This window comes from Passer montanus, unplaced genomic scaffold (assembly GCF_014805655.1).
Source record: "Passer montanus isolate IOZ18808 unplaced genomic scaffold, ASM1480565v1 scaffold34, whole genome shotgun sequence".
Lineage (NCBI taxonomy): Eukaryota > Metazoa > Chordata > Aves > Passeriformes > Passeridae > Passer > Passer montanus.
In genome coordinates, this window is record NW_024368152.1 from 2,098,217 (window position 1) to 2,115,327 (window position 17,111).

The 17,111-nt window shown below is 37.0% G+C and overlaps 1 protein-coding gene across 2 annotated transcripts in view; it reads right to left on the reverse strand.

Moving 5' to 3' along the window:
• The window catches only part of MYOM2 (myomesin 2), a 75,684-nt gene that overhangs the window by 39,757 nt on the left and 18,816 nt on the right, over window positions 1–17,111 (reverse strand). For both annotated transcript variants that reach the window (XM_039715714.1, XM_039715713.1), the window contains exons 8-15: window positions 14,836–14,924; window positions 14,701–14,751; window positions 14,258–14,422; window positions 9,123–9,284; window positions 7,123–7,264; window positions 5,338–5,537; window positions 4,557–4,610; window positions 2,261–2,388 (exon numbers count right to left, since the gene is read on the reverse strand). In XM_039715714.1, coding sequence (XP_039571648.1) covers window positions 2,261–2,388; window positions 4,557–4,610; window positions 5,338–5,537; window positions 7,123–7,264; window positions 9,123–9,284; window positions 14,258–14,422; window positions 14,701–14,751; window positions 14,836–14,924 — 991 coding nt within the window. The remainder of the gene's footprint in view (window positions 1–2,260; window positions 2,389–4,556; window positions 4,611–5,337; window positions 5,538–7,122; window positions 7,265–9,122; window positions 9,285–14,257; window positions 14,423–14,700; window positions 14,752–14,835; window positions 14,925–17,111) is intronic.

Consider the following 17,111-nt stretch of genomic DNA (forward strand, 5'->3'; position numbering starts at 1 on the left):
TATTTGGCACATAGGTGCATGCAAATTTTATGTTTATAAAATTTTGGAACAGAAAGTCTGGGAGAAAAATCTGATGGACTGTGAATTTCTTAGAGGAGGAGCAGTGTTTCATGGGCACTTGGAAACTACCCTGTATATAATGACACCGACAACAGACAAATAATAATGTAAACAGCTGGATTCCATATATCAAAATCTTTCTCATAGGTACTGAACCCAGCTAGTGTTCTCAACAGAAAAAAATAAATATAACATCAATTTTTGTTGTAGTAAAAGCTGTAAAATATGAAATAAATATTATTTTGCCATATATTTTACTTCTTGCCATAAAAAAAATTATTTCTTCTTTTCACAAAGAATCAGCATCACATTTTGTTCTGCAGTTTGATTTTATTTATCTTTTAAAAAAGTATTTTAAGAAAACATAGAAAACCCATTTCCATTTTGTGTCTCTTGAAGGTTTTACAAATACATTTGTATTCTTCAGGACTGAATCTTCTTCATTTGAAATAAAATAATTAGAAGCTGTTGTAAATTAACAGATGACAGTGGAAAGTGAAAAACAAACATTCACCTATGAACTGACTAAGCTGTTCATATATACCAGTTATTTATGCAAAAATAAATTTTAGATTCAGGTATTAATTAGTACAATGAACTTCTTTTATTAATAATAGCCTTTTAATCCTCATTCTTACTTTCCTTCAGTAAGTCTGGTCTTTAATTGAGACTACTTTTTTCTATCACTGTCACTGCTGTGTACTGTTTCTGGAGCTATATATTTTGTATAAAACAAGCAGATTATGTATCTTTTCCAATTCATTCTTAGAATGAAATTCAGCTAACCAAGTGTAGGTGTACACTCAATAGAAATCTACCTATGAGCTTTTTATGTGGACTATTTCTGCATAATCTGGAACTAATAAGGTGTTTCCATGACAAGAGCTGGTACAAAAATCCTTACATCAATATTCTTAAAATTTATAGATAAGCGAAGACATATGTAAGTGGGAATAAATGCAAGAAAGGCATTATATTTTATTGCATAGAAAGAAAAACTAGATACTTATTTCTATGAAAATTTTCCTTACATCTTTTGAATCCATAAGGCATAGTGGGAGAAATGGTCATGCTTGCTGGAAAATTTAACCAGTGAGTGGCGTTCACTTTACATCAACTTGTTCAACATCCAGCAAGTAATGGATGATGAAGACTGTAGAAATGGCCTATGGAGTTCTTTTGAAGTGGAGGGGTTTTTTGCATGTCTGAGAGAGAAAAGACAAGCTGGGGGGCTGCAAAAAAGAGGAGTGACATGAACAGGACAGGTGGGGAATAAACTGGAGGAATGTGCAGAATTTTAGATGTGCAAAGAAAAAGACTTGCATAGTAAGGGCCTGAGAAAAGGTTGTTACAATATTCATGGTGCAAATTGAATGTGTGGCAGTTTTATGAAGAGGTATAGTGTTTGTGGATTGGTAAGAGGGTGCATGTGCTAGAGGCATAATTCATAAAAACTAAGTATAGCTCGACCTGTGTTTTAGAGGTCAGGTATGAGGCCCATTTTACCTACTAGGAAAACTTTGTAACAAGTTGCTCTAATCCAATAAAATTTAGAAACACAGTTCAGAGATAGATTTATCTAAATTTTATTCACTTAGGTGGATGAAGAACTAACCTCTCCTACTGTGAACACTGAAGTCCCCTTTCAATTCAAAGAGAGGAGGAAGGCAGCCATGAAGAGTACCAGGGACCAGTGAACCTGAGACAGGCATCTGCCTCTTTGCTGACCTTACAGGGGATAAATTGGAAATGTCAGTGTATAGTAGATGCTGCCATTAGCCTGCATAAAGTGAGGATCAAATTATGAGTTACAGTTTATTCCCTGTTCTTCCACAGAACGAACAGAAACTTCCCTTTTTTACAGAGAGACTGAAAACTTAGAATCGTGCCTGTAGGATTGTGAAAACTATAGATGTTCCTTTTCTTTTTTTTTTTTTTTACTTTACATAATTATTTGTTCTCATTTCAACAGCAGTAAGCAAATAGCATAAGGGAATCCTTTTCTCTGGGTCCTAAATTTCAATGCTCATTAAAATTTACAGTAAGACATTTGATTATCCATGCTTCTCTAATATCCCACTTCCAAATCCTGGAAGACCACAGTTTTATTGCTCATTCTGCAGTTCTGAAAATGGTTTGAATGTAACTGCACACAGCAATGAAGCACCTTTCAACAGAACACCACTATGCAGTGCAGTACCTTCTCAATGAAATACGTCAGTGGCTCCCTGCCACGGGGAACAGGTGGATCCCAGCTGAGTACAACATATGTTTTGCTGATTTCTGAAGCATGTACATTGGTGGGAGGGCCTGGAATCTGAACATCTCCTGCAAGATTAATAAATGATGCAAGTGTTAAACAGCAGATTAACTCCTGGGTCAGCATTCAGGGTACAGCTCATCTTTCTGATTCAACTTCCCCACCCTGCACTGCAATGCTCAGCTATTAGGGGCTGTGATATCATCTGTGCAGTTCACCTGATCACTTCAATTAAATTTTGATAAATAAAACTTCAGTATTAATAGTTACTTACTTACTCTTTCGGTAAAGGTCAAATGTGCTCCCTGAAACTCTGTGCATTTGTCACACTGTTTTCTTTGATCACATTTGAGTTACTTCAATCTCCTAGTAAAAAGCCTACTCACTATATGCATACATTTTTTGATCAAAGACAGAAGTCTAAAGAGCTATTATGAGAAATTAGAATTTTTAAAAACAGCTGGAAGGGAAGTACAATAAGAAAAGAAGCTTTAAAACAGAGGAAAGCAGGAAAAGGAGCAGAACCTATTAGCAATATATCCTATAACATAATGGTATTATCAGCTCTATAGTCTAAAGTACTTCTAAAATCTATAAAAATATGTCACCAGCCCTCTGATGGCTCCACTACACAGTGTGGCCTGATCAAACCCCTCTCCCCACTCACTCTGCAGAGTTACGAGCAGTGTTAGAGCCAACCTGCTTACCCTGGGCCAGGTAGGAATAACTCAGCTCAGCTTTTCATGGTCCTCCTCACTGACTGCAACATGAGAAAAAGCTGGTTCTGCTATCCAAGGAATTACAATAGGGTAAAACAGCACCAGATGACAGAGTGACCTGTGATGGATCTCTACACAGGCACAGCTACACAGCCCTGAAGAAGCTTCAACTTGGTAGTAGGTCAGAAATTGCAACTCAGCAGACACCTAAAGATTTTATCTTTATGGCTTGTGATAGAAAAAGAAAAAATCTTTGTTCTTTGAAGGTAAATTTTTCCACTTTTCAGGCTAATAAAAGAGCATATACCCCCTACATGTATGTCTTTAGGAAAGAGAAAAATATTTCAGTAATAACCTCTAAATCATGGCAGTGATATTTTAAATTATTATACATATCTGTAGAATGAACCAGACTCAAAATTTATACATAATATTGATCATATATATTTACTAAAACAAAACCAAGCCTTTTTTAAAGCAAATTGACATATCCAATGAAGATTTATTTCTCATAGTACTTTATACATTTGATTTCCTACAAATATTTTTTTTCTTTCAGAAAGGTATATGAATCAGCTGAGTTTAATATGAAATTAGTGACACATAGTTAAGAAAATTACAATAATCCTTCAGAGCATTAAGATAAAAAGCTTCCAAGTGATTTCAGGTAACAAAACCTCAACATATTTGCTTTCATTCTTGAAAAAACAAAAGCTCCCATACTTTGGAATGATATAACATAGTGGTACAGAATGGTTGCCAGAATGGGACATCAGCCTGCACTAAAAAGGAAAACCATTTGTGATCTGCGAGATTGTTCTTTCAGAAATAGTCTTCAATCTTTGAGATTAAAGTAGCGATCTACATAAAGAGTGATATTTGAATATTCATACTCTATTAAATATGCACATTCATGTGACAGAAAACCAAATATCATTATTTATGACTATTTCAAAACCAGAAAAAAATCAAACTTTATTCCAAAAGTTGCCAGGGATCTCTCCAATTCTCTTGAGGAAAAACATTACTTAGTCTAAAATCTCAAACTTAATAACCTCAGCATTCAGGTAGATATATTAATTAAAGAATTGAGATGGATTGTGTAAGTTTTTATTAGAATTGCAATAACTTGCTCAGATAGTCAAAATCAGTCTAAAAAAACTATACTTAGCTCCCAGAAAACTAGAAATAGAGGAAATATAGGCAATCAAATGCCCAGTCAAATAGGCAATAAAATGTTCAGCCATTTAACTCAGCTTAGCACTAGTAAAAGCAAAAAGGTGAGAAAATGCTGTTGACATATAAAAGTTTTGATGTTGAGAGTGTGATGTTCTCCATCCTTTCAGACCTCATTCTTCACTTGTGTTCTTTCAACCTTGCAAGTCATAATGTGGCTTTATTTCTTAATATAGAGATTTTACCACTAGATAGATTTCTTTTCAAGTTGTGTTTCTAATTATGATGCAAAATTCCTGGAGTATAAGCAGATGGACTGAAATTGCAGAAATGCTACCTACCTTCAAGGTCATCCTTACTGATCACAATCTTTCGCCCTTCGTCCACATGAACAGCTGTTAATCAAAATATTCAATTAGTTTCTCAAACTAGTTCAATATATTTACAGACCTTGCAAATTATTGCTTGTCACATGTTCAAAAGCCTGTGTACCTCTGTTTCTATAATGTTGTTATTAAATATTCCCCAGATAGAGTCAACTTGAAGTCATATACTGGTTTATTCACTTTCATGAGAAGACAGGACATGATAAGACAGTACTATTCAAAGATGTGCTAAAAAGCAAGAGTCATAGTTACAGTAGATGGATTTGTTTTTGAGGCAGATTAGTAATCAACTGTATCATGAACTGTATTTTTTTAATAGGAATTAATTATAAAGCATACACACAGACATAAAACACATGTAAAGGAAACTGTATATTTCAGCTGCATAGGAAACTGCATATTCAGCTCAGATTTCACAGGCAACACTGGGGCAGTGTTTTAAGGTATTCATAATTACTTTAATTCCCCTCTGACCAAAAGGAAGACATGAAACAGAAGGTGTGCAAGTACATGATATACAGAATCTGCACAGGGGTTTAGGACAAGGCTAAATCAATAAAACTACTCCCCAGGGTAAGCCAGCTTACTCTATTCATGGAGAAGCTCTCATAATGCTACTTTGCAGTCTGTAGTGAGATATTCAATCAAAGGAAGAAATAAACTCTTCTTCTTAGGTTAACAGGGCAAACAGATCTTAATTTTTTTATTTTTTTTAAAGAAGCCTTGAATAACCTACTTTGTGTTCTCTCCAGGTCAACGGGGTCAAGTGCTGCAACTGGTTCCGAGGCTCGAGAGGGCCGGCTAATGCCAGCGCTGTTCACTGCTCTCACACGGAATACGTAAGACCGTCCCTCTTGAAGACCTGTCACAGGGTACTTGCAGACTTTTACAGGAGCATCATTGCACTGGACCCAGTTTTCCAGACCTACTTCACATCTTGGAATAGCAGAAGACAGCCTTTGTCAGTACCATTCCACAATAAACATGCCCCATGCTACCCATACCAGGGCAGAACCACAGAAGTCACCTTCACTAAGCTGAGGAGCTAAACCATACATCTCATTAATGAAAGTTACACATTTTATACACTCTTCTCTGGTCAGAGATCTAATTCCCACTCTGTTCATATTTTTTTCATAATGCAAAGGCCATTTTTCTTCCATGGTTTTTGGCCTTTTCAAATCTATCTGATTCCCTTCTGTTTGGTTCTCTTCCTTGCCATGTAAAGAATAAATTATTCAGTTTCATTCTAATATTCATCTCCACAGAACATGATGCATTTGTAAGATTCACCTAATCATTTTCATTTCTTCTTCGTCATATTTTGTGCCCTTCCCTCCCAAAATGACTGGGCCACAGACTATAAGAGTCATCAAGAAGAAGAGTGATGTTCTCATACTGACTGCTTTGTGTGTACATATATAGTTTGTGTCCTACTAACATAAACTTTTGTGTAGAAGATTCTCTTTTGCCCTGACTGTACCAAGAAAAAGTCATGTCACGACCAAGGGCTCCTTGGCCCTGTAGTGATGCCAGCAACATGTCAAATGGCACATCTGACTAGATTATATACAATATAGGTGAAATACTCCTATGATCTATGTACTGCATGAAGTGGACATAGATGGTAGAGTCCCCATGTCTCAAGTTAATTTCCTACTGACTGCCATTCATAAACCTCAATTTTTCCAGTTATTCCCAGACAGTTATCTTTGAATTACACCAAATGACAGGGTAGCAAACAGCAATGATCTGCAAACATTGCTTTTAAGTGCAGAGCAGTACACATCATGAAATCATTTCAGTAAGACTTTGCTGACTGACAGTTTCAGATTCTAAGGATCAGATTATGTGCTCTGGCTACAAGGAGCAAGCATTCACTTCAGTGGAAGAGCAAAACATAAAAAACAGTGCTTGGATCCCCTGCTCGCCAGCTGCCTGCACTGAGCTGAAACCCCAGCAAAGTGCAAAGCTCACAAAAGGACAGAGGCCTGCCAGTCTGATTTAAACTGCCAACTCCCAGGAGTCCAGGCCTTGAGCTCCTGATGTACTACATTTAAGAAATAAATAAAAAGATAATGTAATAACTCCCAGGTTTCAGCTTTTGCAGTATAGAGATTAAAGAGACTAAATCTAATTCAAGATGCCTGTGGATTCTAGCTTTTATAAATTAAATACTGTCAGGGCTCATTCTCTGATGTGCCCACATCCATACTATTGAACATTTTAAGTGTATGATAAAATGTGTCTGCCTGCAAATATTACTTGGAATGGCCTCCAGCCCCTGCTAATTCGCAGACTGTGCCCAAATTGCCTGTGAAAGTACTAAATCATCTGGGCCAAAAGTTTGCCAGGGAACAATTTCGTAATTTAACACAGTGTGTAACTGAGTTCCAGTGCCAAGTGTCTGTAAAAATATCTCCAAAGAACACACACATTGAAATGATATAATGGTATTTTTTCTCTTCAGTATATATATATTTCTGGCAATTAACAAAATTAAATGCTAATGGTTACATACTTGTCAACAAAATATCCAATAACAGGGCTCTCACTGGTTGTATTCGGTGGCTTCCAGGTAACAATAACATAGTCTCTGTTAGCATCATGGCATTTAACATCCATTGGTGCCCCTGGTGCTCCTGCGATCAATGCATCAGCATCTGGACCACAAATTAAAATAAATTGGTTTTGACCCCAACTCCTCTGACATACATCAAAAAGTCACAGGGAAGACTTTCAGTTCATTGTGCTACTTGTTTATATGAATGGAAGCCCAAACATTTCATGATGTACTAATTCACTGCAATAATGATTCAGGACCATAATGTCTATATTTTTATACAGATAAAATGTTCAAGGATATTTCTGAGAACAGAAAAGCTTTTTAGGAACCAAACACATCTTAATTTTTGTGAGAATTAAAAGCTTAACTCACCCATGTGTTTTTGATGCTCTATCACACTGAAAGCTGTGACTCAGTGTGTTACCAATCAGACCAAGGTACTCAGTAAAAAACATGTAGATCAGGAAAAAAATTTCCTAAATAATGAAAAATTTTCAAACTCCTGGAACATTTACATTGTTATGTTTTATTTATAGTCTTAAATATCACCTTTAAGATACCCTTTTGTGGCTTTATTTTGAGAGATATTGACTAATCTGGACCCACAACTCCTAATAAAATCTCTTAACAGGTAAAGTTCTCTCCCTCCAAAATAAGATTTCTATAACAAAAAAAAAGTCCTGTAGAGAATCTAAATTTATAGAGTCTAATCCCAGTCAGTTGTGAAGTAGTTTGGGCTCAGTATCAGATCACAGCCTACATGAACAAAGGCAAGAGAATGGCCAACAGACAACACTAGAGACTCCAGAAGCCAGGGTCCTGGGCATGCACAGGGATTAAATAGAGCATAAAATGGGCAAGAGAGATACTTAAAACCTACCCATCACTGCAACAAAAACTTCTAAGAAAGTTTTTGTATATTGGTGGGTGTTTTTCACCTGAATAATGTCTTTCTTGGAATGTAACCTGGACAGAAATAGCTTTAGCAAATTATTTCTAATGAGATCAGGATGCCAGAGTGTCTTGTTCAAGACATACTGCAAAGCTGATGAAGCCCTTGCACTAGTCCTGTGAGGAAGTTGGATTTCAAACCTCTGAAAAAGACATTCACTCCCTCTACCCCACACAAACTGTCTGGATGACACTCCCACAAGGCACATATGTTCCAATGTGTTTCCAGGAAGAACAAGGTTTAAAACTAATACAGCTACAGTGGCCTCAGTGGGACTGTTCCAGTTTGTCCAATGTATTTACGAGAGTGAAAGAACTGCTCAACCAGAAATATTTTTATCTTTCCATGAAAAAAAATAGAAAACTGAATACTAAGTTCTGCTCACAGGTACATGTAGAAGTTCATTTTTACTTCACTGAGAGCTGTGCATGGAAATGTGATGAAAAGTTCTGACCTTTATTCTATTTTAATATATTTATCTATGTCTCTTGTGAAAACTGTATTTCTTCAGTCAGCTAGTTTCTTACTTTGTTTCTTTTCTCTGGTTAATGACATGGCTATGACTGGTATAGGGGTGGGAATATTTCTTTTGCTTTCTCCTGCACATATCCAGGCACAAGACACAAGAAAGCCCAACAAGGCTCATTCCCAGTGTCCAATCTCTAAAGCCAAAACCATTGCAGTGAGAACTGACTGTATGCAAAGATGTTGATTTCCTACTAGGAAAGGAGATGAAAAAGAAATAAACAAGTTGTTTCTTCACAAGCATGGTTTCTCTGGTTCTCCAGGAAACAAAATGTCCTCAGGAGCATGCTCCTCTTGAAGCTCCCCATTCATGTAAGGTGACTGCTTTTTAGTACAGGCTACTATATACAAATAAATTACTATGAAATTCCACAGGGCTAAATTTCTTTCGTACTTCAGTTATTACATGTGATTTTTTCATAAAACTAAACGGTATAATGTTTTTTAATTTCTCCTCAAGAACTAGGTAAAAGTTTACCTCTTACAAACAGGTATGCACTGCATTCACTGATTCCACCTCTTGAAACCATGCGCAGGGTGTATAAACCTTCGTCATCTTTGTTCAGATGAGTAAAGGAAAGAGCTGCCTGGCCTTCTCCAAAATACAGCTTTGTCCACTTGGAGTCCTTCAGCAACACATCTGGAAGAGAAGACCCATCAGACATGTTACTGTGCTGCTAGAACAACCTGCATCCTAGAGCAGTTCTCTACCAACCAGGGACACAGATTAATACTTATGCCAGTTTTATTCAGGATGGTAGTGCTTTGGATGTCATGAAAACTCTACAGAGAGTAAGTTGCATCTCTCTAAAATTATTCTAGCACTGACATTTAGAGAACATGAGGTCTAGTAATACACTATGCAGTGCTAACAAAATTCCTATCACTATTCTTTTTAATACAAAAATGTTACTCACATTTAGAAATATTGACATGAAAACCTGCCATACCCTATAATGAATGCAGGGTAGGACCACTTTTCATTTTGAATATTTCTGCTTCCTGTTCAGGTCAAATGTCAGTTTACTCAATTTTTTCTTCCAAATTTGAAAAAATAGATTTCAGTTTAATCTGAAAACTGCTATAAATATACACCAAACTTAAATCTTCAGGGCATGCCTGTTGAGCATTGAATTAAATTAAATTTAAACCTCTCAAAGGTGAGAGGTGGTGACCCATGATTAATGCACATTAATCTGATTGCCTAGTGAAACCAGAGCAAAAGAGTGAACAAGATGTTTTATGCTAGGCAAGGGGCTTTCTCATATCATCCTTTTAAATAACTGATTGGATTATTTTTACAAATTTATTGTAATCAATGCAGCAGAACTGTATTTAAAAGATCTGAATATCTAAGAATGTTCATTATTCTACAGCTTAATAGATTTTGGAGCCAACACTCAAACATTTGCAAAGGAAGCTGTGTTCTCACCTACCACCTGAGTTTCATAAGTAGGTATAAAACATGACACACATTGTGATAATAAAGCTTGTGGAAGACACACACTACTAAATCTTGCAGCAGTAAATTGCATAATCAGCTAAGCATGTAGTAGTTTTATGAGAAGCACACAAACTAAATTCAATCACTTTCCTTCCCATGAGATCCTTAGTCATGAGATCCTTACCTAGAAAACCTGAGTGTCCCCTTTCTGTCATGCCTGCCACAATGGTACTCAGACTTTGTGTAGAGAGACATGATGTACTTTAAATTAAATCAGAAAATATCTTCACCTAGAAACTTTAACCAATGCATGAGCCCTGCAGAAAATCCTAAGCATAAAAATATTGATTAACCAGCATCTCTGAAAAGCTGGTCACTTATTTAGACTCAAAGTGGATTGGTAGCCACCATAGTTTGAATATATAGAAATTGTAGGCAAGCCTGTTATGCTACTAAGGCCAGAATCCCCCATTTTCATTCTTTATGTGTACCTGATAGCAGAAATTGAGGAGGCAGTTGTGTTTGGTAAGAGCAGAAAAACTTCTCTTCCCCACACAAGGACAAAGATCCACCAGAAACTAACAGAAGCCTGCTCTTTTCTAATGCAGTCTGGATGAATGACTTTGTAGGCAAGACAATTAGAAAAGTTTGGACTTTAAATATTTAAAACATATTTTAAAGTTCTAATAGAACAAGTATTTATAAACCTGCCACCACAATAATATCACAATTACAAGTTCTCACTCTTCACAGCCTATTCACATGTTGTGCTCTGCTATTTTTCCCAGAATTTACTTGCAGAAGACTAATCCTCAGAAGCAGTGTGTCTCAACCCTCACATGCTGTTTATAATATGTTAGATAATTTTCCTAATACATGGCTCTGATTCAAATTCATACAAAGAGTGGGGAACTACTATATACTAAAATTTATTTTCATAATGTATATTTGTTCTGCTGAAATTTTAGTTAGATTCTTCACTCCATGGTTTTTCCTTCTGAAGTCAATTAATTTATTCTAGATCACAGTATAAATGGCTGCAGAATGCTGGTACATAAAGATTTATAGTGTTTATATTACTTTAGAGATCAATAATGGAAAACTCCTATTATCAGCTGAAGTGACGTCCAGATTAGATAAACACTCCTGAAGCACTATTTTGATTTTGTTCTTTCAGCATCTTGAGTGGTTCTTTCAGTATACTAAGTTGTTCTAAGTGGGCCATGAATAAGAGACATCATATTCATGTTTGTGAAATCCCAAATCAATACAGAGGATTTCATTGAGCTGACTTATATGCCCCTAGGAATCTACCAGATACCCTCAGTAAGGCTCCCTAATGTGAAGCTTACTTATGCTAGATAAACACATACTTCTCCTGTGCATAATTATAAGTACATCATACGTACCCATCTCAGGGCTTTAGTTGCTATTATTTGATTAACACAAACTGAAAAATTTTAGAAAGAGTACTGTTGGAATGAAGGAAATAGAAACCCCTCCGAGTCCCTCAAAGAGAGAAAGGAATGCAGTGATTGAATTGGAACCTTTAGAGAAACTGGAATATATTAAGCCACACAGACATGAAGTAGGAGTGTAAGTTTCAGTTTTAAGTAAGTAGAAATATATCTTAAGTGCCTTAAGAGACTGTGTTAACTAGTAAAAAGCCTTAAAGCCTAGCTTAAAGTTCAGTAGTGTTACCATTCACAAAATTAACTAAGCTCCAGACATAACGAAAACATAGCAGAACATTTCTTGCATTTCTAGATAGAACAGATTTGCATGAGCAGACAGAACTATATGTGTAGATTTTGTGTAAGAACTGACACTACCTTCGCACATTAGAATTAAGCTCAGATAGGTGTAGGAAGAATGCTTTAGAATTGTGGTTTTAGTTGATTGGATGATTTATGAATAAAATCCCTCTGCATTGGGATGCAAAGGAGGTGGTAGTAACTTCTGCTAGCTGCTACTGCTTCTGCTGCTTCTGCTCGGAACATCGGGACTCTATGCCAGAAAGCTTTTAGCACGGATTTTAATACTCTCAACTCTTCGCCTTTGAGGCTGATGTATTCATGTAATAAACAACTTCACAACAACCAACAATTGCTCCTGTCTCCTCAAAGACCCAAGACCCACTCATAATTCCACAGAGTACAGACTTAATGCAAGAATAGCATTAATATTAGCTCTCTAAAGAACCAGAATGTCTAAAGCACATGATGTTGGACAAGTTATTAATTTCTCAGTGCTTATACTTATGCATTGCCTCCAGCTCTCAAGGGACTCAACACAGGGAACTGTAGCACATAACGAAGGTTCATAGTGCATGAACTCCTGCTGTGTCTTGGAAAAGTTCTGCCAGTTAATGCACCTGTACACCTCTTGGAAATATTGTGATCCACATACTTGTAATGAAGGAAAAATCTAAGCTTGTTTGTAGCATCCTATTTCACGTAACAAAAGCAGAATGATGCGATGAACACCTATCTGACTCCCTAACAAAAATCTATTGGCTTAAAACAGACCAAGTTTTCATCTCAGGTTTTCACAGGTAAGTTAAACAAGGGGAGAAAGAGCATAGTATTGTTATGTATCAAGAAGGAATTATCTCGTCATTATGAAAGAACAAAGAGAAAGAGTCATGAGCTTTGGTTCATAGTGCAAGAAAATTTGATGTCCAATGAAAAGTGGAACAATACTCTGCATTCCTTGAAAATTAGAAGTTCTTAGCTGCAGTTTCAAATTAAGAATTTGAGATATTTGGCACCTTAAGAAATTGTGCCAAATAAGAAACAAAGTAAAGGGTATCCTTGAAAATGATGGTTCATCTGAGAATGAAGTGAGAGTTTATTTACAGTTATTAAAAATCCTGAAGCATATAGCAAAATTCCTGTACGCTTCAATGGGAAAAGAATCTGAATTAAAGGATCAGCCTTAGATTTTAGATTATTCACCGAACAGAAAAAGCCATTTTTATTATCTCATATTTTTTATTTTAGTGACATCTAATAGTTCATCACAAGGAAATATCCACAATGACAGAAAAATAGGAATGAAAAATTAAGTAGTAGTTTGTTCCCTGAAGAATCAGATATGAATCTATGTAAAAAAACTATGATGCACATGAAACAAAAGGCATAACAAGAAGTAACAAAATAGTTCTTTTTCTGATTTTTGTAATCTTGAATTTTCTTGACTGCCTTATTAATCTTACTGTCATTTCTTAGTTTATTCATCACATTTTGTCCACTATGGAAATTTTTGCCAATTTTTTGGGACCAGTCCAAACACCAGTCGTGGAAGACCACCATTCTCAAATGTTGTCTGTGGTCCCTTTGGGGAAAAGTTTAACCATTCAAAAATAACCTAGGCTTTCCTTAAATCCTCAGGTAGAATAATTACTTTAGAGTCCTACACAGATTGTGGTTGGTGAAAAGTGGTGGAATAAATACCTACAACAGGCTGCTATCCTAAGCTCTAAGTAGATAGTTTTATGTTTCAAAACCCTTCTCTGCTGCAGTGAACAAACACTACTCATTCAGGGTTTCTGTACCACCAGTACACCCCAGTATATGATAAGTTTAGTGATGTTATTTTGAGTGCTTCATGGTAAGACTGTTTCACCTGGCATAACATAGGTTTTCACAGACAAAAGAGGCAAGATAAGAAACCTACTAACATGGCACATAAACAGCAGAGCAAACATATCTGTATCAGTCCTGGCTTCTATAAGTATTGCCTAACTATACATTGATGTGATTTTAATATAAAATTCACAATAAATGCTGGAGCAAGATTAAAGTGGAGAGCCATACCTCAGTACTTCAAACTTTAATTTACTGCCCTGTGAGTACCCTTCAGCTCTGTGGTCACAGTATTCAACTGTTGTGAAATCTAAGAACTGGCTTTGGATCTCTTCCAAGTAAATGTTCTGACTATTGTATTATCACAATATGAGGTTACCTCCTGCTGCTATTGATGTGTGCTCAAGAAAATGTTGATCAAGTCACTTAATTGAGAGTGCAGGACTATAAATTCTAACTAGAGATATTTCTTTTTCTCTGTTCCAAATTCAATTCTGAGAATATGATGCTCTAATCCTGACCTGTATCCTCAATGTCTCACCAGCATTTTCCAGATAGATTCTATTCAATGTAATAACTTACCATCTCTATACCACTCAGCACGAGGTCGTAGTCTTTTCAACTCTGGAGTGATCAACATAGAACACTTCAAGGTCAGTGTTTCACCTTCAGTTGCAAAAGTGACTCCAAACTTCTCCAGAAACTGGACATCAATGTGGGTGAAGCAAACATCATATGACAGGGGCACTATGCATGAGAAAATGAAAGTGTTCTTGAGTACAAGTAAATTGTATTTGACACAGATTAGTGTCTGATCTGAGCAGGAGATGGAGTTTTCTGTTATATTGTATGTTGATCTAGAAATTCGACTGGGTAAGCAAGAGCATCTGGACAGCTCCTACTGTAACTCAGTGCTTAGAAAGCAAAGTCAGAAGAAGCAAGTTGTATCCAGTTTTCTCATCTGTAAAACATTGCCCTGACAAGAGGACATAAATTATCTAAGCAAATAGAAGAAAATGGCTTACAGTGGAAGGGCATTATTGCAGCTGGGTGAGGCTCTTCCTCCTCTCTGAACCCTATGAATAAACATACAAGAAACATTCAATTACATGAGCAGTATATTTATTTATTTATTGCTTTAAATATAAAGTAGGACTTACTTCGCACAATCACAGCACAATTAGTTGATGCCTGACCATGGACATTTGTTGCAACTGCTGAATAGGTTGCAGAATCATCAAAGTCAGCTCTGAAAAGGGGAAGGAGAAAAACAGATGTCTCTTTATGCAAATAAAAATTCTCTTTATGACTGATATTGCAAGCCAAACTATGTCAACCATAAGGAAAGTGTATAAAGCTCTGTACTGGTAGGGAAAATGTAGAAAGCTCTTTGATGTCTACACAGTGCAAGACATCCATGAAAGACAATCAGAAAGCTGCTACTGTTTTTAACTGCAGTTTTATCTCAGCTTAGTGTGCAGGCTGCATTAACTTTAGCAAACTGGAAATGACCTTTAGAGAATGATCAAAAGGAGATAGCTGGACAATGCCAGTCTGGTTATTCCCTTTCTGTATGTAAACTTCTTTAATTCATCTTGCCTTTCTGCCATGTTTTAGAAGCAAGACACAGAATAAAAGTACATGCCTTGCTTGCTAAAATTGTGCCTTCTATGGCTATTCACATCTGGCAGACACTGTTATATCTCAATCCAGGAAAATGATAAAAAATCAGGAACACTGCTCAAAATTGTTTATGTGCATACATGGCTTGGTTTGTTTTATTTTTTAGTGAGAAAAAAAATTCATTAGGCAAGGACAGCATAAACAAATCTAAAGCAAAAAATAGTAACTTGGTGCAAAGCACTGATAGATTGTCTCACTTAATACATCCTTTCTTGAAGTTCCATGAGCACATATATGACCAGTTGTTAAGGTATAGGTACAAACCTTGATGCCCCAGTTCTCTTCTTATTTAAAATGGAGTCCATCAGGAATAGTTAATTTAATATTAAATTTAATGGAGGCTACCCAGAAGTTTTCAACTATGAGATACAATATCGTATCCGTTTAGCTTCCTCTCAGAAGAGCAAATTTGTGTCTTCTTGGCAACTGAAAAGTGATGAAACTCTAATTGCACTTGTCCTCTAAGAGGTCATATATCCCAGATGTGGGAGAAGGAATATGTAAGGGGGTTTTATGGAAATTGCAAAACAGGATGCCAATTTTGGAGTATGTAGCAGCTGTCACAGACCCATCAGACACCTATTTTTCACTTCTTGCATATGTTCTGGGCAGTGTCATATCATAAAAATGATACTATCAGTACTGTGATGGCTAAAGCACAACATGATGAAAGTCCCATTAAATTGCAATTTATCTCTCTAAATTTACAGGTCTAACAGCTCCTCCTGGAGGCAACCCTACAGCCACATATTTCAGAAAATCAAGAAATCAATTACAAAGTTATCATACAACTAATTATCAAAGATGTAAAGGTGAGTCCTGAGACTAGACTACAGTCTTAACCAAAAAGCCTGCAGCTGGGTAGGAAACCCTAGTACAGTCTGGACAGGCACGGTGAGACTAAAAAACAACTTAAAAGAATTGAAATCATAGAATTGTTAAGGTTGGAAAAGACCTCTAAAATCATCAAGTCCCACTGTCAATCCAGCACAACCACCACGTTAAACCATTAAACCATGACTTCATGGGCCAGAGCTACACGATTTTTGAAAATTTCCAGGAATGGTGACTCAACCACTTCTCTGGGCAGCCTGGTCCAATGCTTGACAACCCTTCCAGTGAAGAAATCTTTCCTAACATCTAAACTAAACCTCGCCTGGTGCAATTGAGGCTATTTTCCCTTGTCTTGTCACTTGTTACTTGGGAGAAAATCCTGGCCCCAATGGCTGCAACCTCCTTTGAGGCAGCTGTAGGAGCAATAAGGTCCCCTCTGAGCCTCTTTTTCTGTGGGCTAAACACCCCCACTTCCCTCAGCTGCTCCTCACAGGACTTGTGCTCCAGACCCTTCACCAGCTCCATCACCCTTCTCTGGGCATTCTGCAGCCCCTCAGTGTCTTTCTTGCAGTGAGGGGCCCAGAACTGAACACAGGACTCCAGGTGTCAGTGTCAACAGTGTCAACTGCACTGGGACAATCCCTGCCCTGGTCCTGCTGGCCACTCTATTGCTGATCTGGGCCAGGATGCCATTGGCCTTCTTGGCCACCTGGGCACACGCTGGCTCATGTTCAGCTGCTGTCAACCAGCACCTCCAGGTCTTTTCCACCGGGCAGCTTTCCAGACAATCTGTGCCCAGCTTGTAGCCCTGCCTGGCGTTCACTTTGATCCAAGGGCAGGATTCATCATTTTGCCTTGTTGAACCTCACACAGTTGGCCTCAGCCCATTGATCCAGCCTGTCCAGATCCCTCTGCAGAC